This window comes from Penaeus chinensis, chromosome 10, assembly GCF_019202785.1.
Source record: "Penaeus chinensis breed Huanghai No. 1 chromosome 10, ASM1920278v2, whole genome shotgun sequence".
NCBI lineage: Eukaryota > Metazoa > Arthropoda > Malacostraca > Decapoda > Penaeidae > Penaeus > Penaeus chinensis.
The window spans coordinates 34,219,645-34,224,079 of record NC_061828.1 but is presented as its reverse complement, the minus strand read 5'-3'; the positions used below and the strand labels follow the sequence as shown (position 1 = coordinate 34,224,079).

At 38.5% G+C, this 4,435-nt stretch overlaps 1 protein-coding gene across 1 annotated transcript in view; it reads right to left on the bottom strand.

Moving 5' to 3' along the window:
* Window positions 1–1,016: 1,016 nt before the first annotated feature.
* LOC125029704 (receptor of activated protein C kinase 1-like) overlaps window positions 1,017–4,435 on the bottom strand; it is a 5,452-nt gene continuing 2,033 nt past the window's right edge. The window contains exons 3-9 of the mRNA XM_047619782.1: window positions 3,076–3,173; window positions 2,875–2,985; window positions 2,506–2,577; window positions 2,270–2,404; window positions 1,590–1,700; window positions 1,339–1,479; window positions 1,017–1,236 (exon numbers count right to left, since the gene is read on the bottom strand). Of these exons, the coding sequence (XP_047475738.1) occupies window positions 1,057–1,236; window positions 1,339–1,479; window positions 1,590–1,700; window positions 2,270–2,404; window positions 2,506–2,577; window positions 2,875–2,985; window positions 3,076–3,173 (848 nt within the window). The 3' untranslated portion in view covers window positions 1,017–1,056. The remainder of the gene's footprint in view (window positions 1,237–1,338; window positions 1,480–1,589; window positions 1,701–2,269; window positions 2,405–2,505; window positions 2,578–2,874; window positions 2,986–3,075; window positions 3,174–4,435) is intronic.

Genomic DNA, 4,435 nt, shown 5'->3' with positions numbered 1-4,435 from the left:
AAGTTTTCAGTCGTGCTGCCCAGGTTAAACCCATACTTGGCATCAGACTCCTGCAGCTTCTACCCAGATCAGAAATCAAATATTCTATCAAATGAGAACCTATAGAAGTTTAGGCATGCCCGGCCTTGATACACCAATCTAATACAGTCCTACTTAGAAAGTGTGAGTAATTTTAGTTTTCCAATTATATTCAATATATGAAACAACAAAGCTATTAACATTCCAGAAACAGTACTTACTGCCACTTGGCACAGAATTCAAGTTAATGCTCATATTGATAACCTAAAAGGGCTTAAATCCATGGCTTCAAAAATGGAACAAAGCTCATTCCTTGAAATATATAGATGGCATTCTACATCCCCCTCGTGGTATACCCCATTTCTTGCCATTAATAAAAGGTAGTGAGGAGCAGCACCAACATCTGGCTGTTTTTACTAACAGCCAAGGTGCTCTCCATAAGTTCACTGCACTTAATATGGTCGAGCTTCCAACGGCCACCAGCATACATCTTCTAAAGAGACATCCAATAACATTTGGAAAATAATGACAAGCCAATATATACATGTGCCTATGACTTCTATTGGCATGGCCCTTTCCACCTTTGTCTCTAAGCTTTCAGGATGCACTTTAGTTTACTTTTTCTGCACGTTTTTTTTTAGTTCTGTAGAATACAAATCTGCCAAAATTGGAATTGGTATGTGCATGGTTACTTAGCCATTTGGGGGGTTAGCCTCCCCATAATACAGCAACTAAAGATTTAAGTTCATTACAATTTTAATATTTTGTATTCATTAATCATGATGTCCAATAAAAAGGATGCAAATTACCTAATGGCACAAGTTTTGTAGGTATTCTGCTTGAATTTTCAACAAACCTGAACTTCAATACATGTAGGTATTGTCTAGTTTAGTTTTAGGTTATTGGCATATGCACAAAATATTCTTCTCAGTATGGTTCCATTACTGATCCTTCTAACCAATATTTAGTAAAAACATTAAGGCTTATAAAGAAGAATGTCAACTAGCAATCTTTATTGCAGCACTCCAGAACATTCCCTTACGCACGGGAAGTAACGCTGACCTGCCAGACACGGATCTTGCTGTCACTGTAACCAGCAAACAGAGTTTGCCCATCTGCAGACCAGGCCATGGAGAGACACTGTGGGGGTTCGGCCTTAGGGTTCTGGGTAATCACGTCAGGCTTCAATTCATCAACCATATTCTTGCCTTCCAAATCCTGTTACAGAAAATATTACATTAACATTTGGCAAAGGAAAATCAATGCAAAATAATAATAATAATAATATTACAATCTATCATGAAAGACTTCAATAATTACCCAGATCTTGATAGATGGGCCTGTAGCAGCGCACAGCCAATAACGGTTGGGGCTGAAGCACAGCGAGTTGATGATATCAGTGTGATCCAAAGTGTACAGATGCTTGTCATCATTCAAATCCCAAAGCATGGCCTTAGCATCCTGTAAATAAAAATAAAAATTGAATAACAATGAATCTTTAATATATATCAAATACAAAAATAAATAAAATCAATATAATAAAATCAAAATGATAAACAAGAAAAATTTACCTTGCCACCAGAGGCACAAAGGGAGCCATCAGGAGAGACAGTAACTGTATTCAGGTAACCAGTGTGTCCATAGTGGTTGGTTTTGAGCTTGCAGTTGGTCAGGCTCCATACCTGGAAGGTAGTAAACAAAATTAATACAAAAAGTGTTTTTAACCTAATGCATGGCATGCACGTACATGCCATGGCCACCGAGTTTGTGTAAAAACAATTTATAAAGTAGAGATGGCTACACTTGTCCTCAGTCACCAATGATCCAATTATGAGTACTGCCTGTCTTAGACATTTACCCTTTTCCTTGATTTACAAAAATATTTTACATTATCTTTTTTTGCCGTTACGAAGGTTTATAACAAAGTAATTATGTCTATTAAGAAAAACACCATTGTTATAGCATTGGTAAAAAAAAAAAAAAAAAAAAAAAAAAAATTCCCACCAATAGCATTAGCATTACATTTCCTGCTAATTCAAGGATAGGATGAAATCAGGCAAAGTCACAAGGTCTACAAATTGATTCCTTTGTGGCTAAGCACTAGCAGAGCCATCTCTGTGCAGACATTTCACAAAAAATAAAAAGCACAGATTGGGTTTAACTATTTGAAGTTTTGATGCAAGTATATAAAATTTACACTTTAATGTTTACAACATTACAACAATTTACTTTGCATAACAAAATGCATTACCTTGACAGCCTTGTCCCATCCACATGATACAATGATGGGGTTGCTGTTGGAGGGAGAGAACCTTACGCAGGACACCCAGTCAGAGTGACCATCCTCCTGGATTGTGTATTTGCACTGGGCAAGTGTGTTCCACAGCTGAAATTGAAGCCAATTATAATGTGTCCTTAGATTATGTATTACATGGTCACTGTAAAATGCTCATTAATGATAAAATTCAAAACTTTAGTATAATTTACCTTAATGGTTTTGTCACGGGAGCCAGACACAATCTGACGGTTATCAGCACTGAAAGCAACGGAGAGCACATCCTGGAAAAAAAATTAATCTTGTTCTGGAATCCATTACCTGGAAGGAATTCATTAGTGGTAAACATGCAAAGGACATTTCTGAACTCAAACTGTACATTGGACAGTCTTTTGGTGGAGACAAGACTTAACTGGAGACTTCCAAGTTGAAACAATTAGCTTCCATGAAGTGAACAAGGCATCATACTCACCAAATGGGAAACGTCCTCTTCTAACTAATAAAAAAAATTTTAAACAAAAAAGCTTCCTGTATTTATTTGATGCATATGCTCCATATAGATGCCAGGGGCAGGGTCACACCTTTGTGTGGTCCTCAAAGCGACGGGTGGTCTTGCCAGCTGCAAGATCCCACAGACGAAGGGTCTTGTCCCATGATCCAGAGAGGGCGAAGTGACCATCCAGAGAAAGAACCTGAGGAGGGTAAGAATTTATGATCCCATTCCTTGCCTTGAACTTCATAATATCAATTTCAGTCAAGTGCTACCAATGAAAGCAACTTACGACATCAGTGATGAAGTGGGAGTGGCCATGAAGACGTTTCTGGGGAACACCATAGTTGTTCTCCTCACGGGTCAGCTTCCACAGAATCAGAGATTTGTCTGGGGGTGGGGGGATCAAGTTAAAATTAATGAAATCATGTTCCTCTAAACACCACATCTTGCACTATTCACCAATGGTACATGAAAGAACCTCCTATACCCTTTCCACCAAAGCAAAAATGCACTAGACTGGTGAAGAGTAACCAAGTGCAACTTGCTGAAATGACTGCATAATGTTTCAACAAGTCAACCTTTCAATTACCAATTAATTGCCATCCCTATTCACCAACTCAAATCTAAAAGTAGTAAATATATCTATACTAACTTTGGAGCCATTCTATGGAAAAATCTTTAAAGCATTTTATTCTAAATGAATTCTCTCCTCAAAATGTATCAGTATTGCCCACATCAACAGACCAATGAATTACTTTCAGAAAACAAATTCAGTACCAATCTTGAAAAGCAACATTAATCATTTGCGTTTCAAAAGGTCTCCCCCCTATAATCAGATCAAGATGTGGGAAGTCAGTTCCTTGGATAATAGGGGTTGTGCAAACAGTTTCAAGGAAAAAATTACATCCTGAATAGCTAACACAAATTCTTGTTAAATCTAATAAACACTACACTGGGGTTTTTAACCCCTTCCAGACATGTCATACCGTGAGGCATCAAAACAAACCGCTTGATCTGTGGCGTATGACTGCACGCCGTAAGGGCGTGCCAAAGCGCTTTGAGCCGGTGATTCAGCTTGATGTACCTAACTCCCACGCTTAATCCCTTCCCAATGGGTGACGCCTATAGGCGTCAAAACAAACCGTTTGAAATATGGCGTGCTGCTGTATGCCGCGGCGGCTCGCCAAAGCGCTCCAAGGCAGTGATTCGGCTTGATGTACCGAACTCACACACTCAAATTTGGTGCATTGCAGTGGTTCGCCGGAGCATAGCTTTTTTTTTTTTTTTTTTTTAGTTTTCTTCACCCATCATCAAGGGGTTAACCAAGACCCTTTCCATGCAGCACCCTGCATTTCCGATATTCTTTATCTGTGCAAATGACTTCATGTAACAGTTTTTCTTTATAAGCTTACTATCTATGGAAAAGTAAGGTACACTTTTGGCGCAGTTCAACCAAGAGTACAGTAAATAAGTGTGTGGAGTGGATACCTTGACAAAAACTAAGACACTTTTCATCTAAGGCAAAAGGTGCACAAATCTAAAATAAGGGAGATGCAGGACAGAGAAGACAGAAGATCGAACCTTCATTTTCTAAGTCCTCTTCCATGTTTACTTCGCGAAAAACCAAAACAAATATGACATGCAACTCA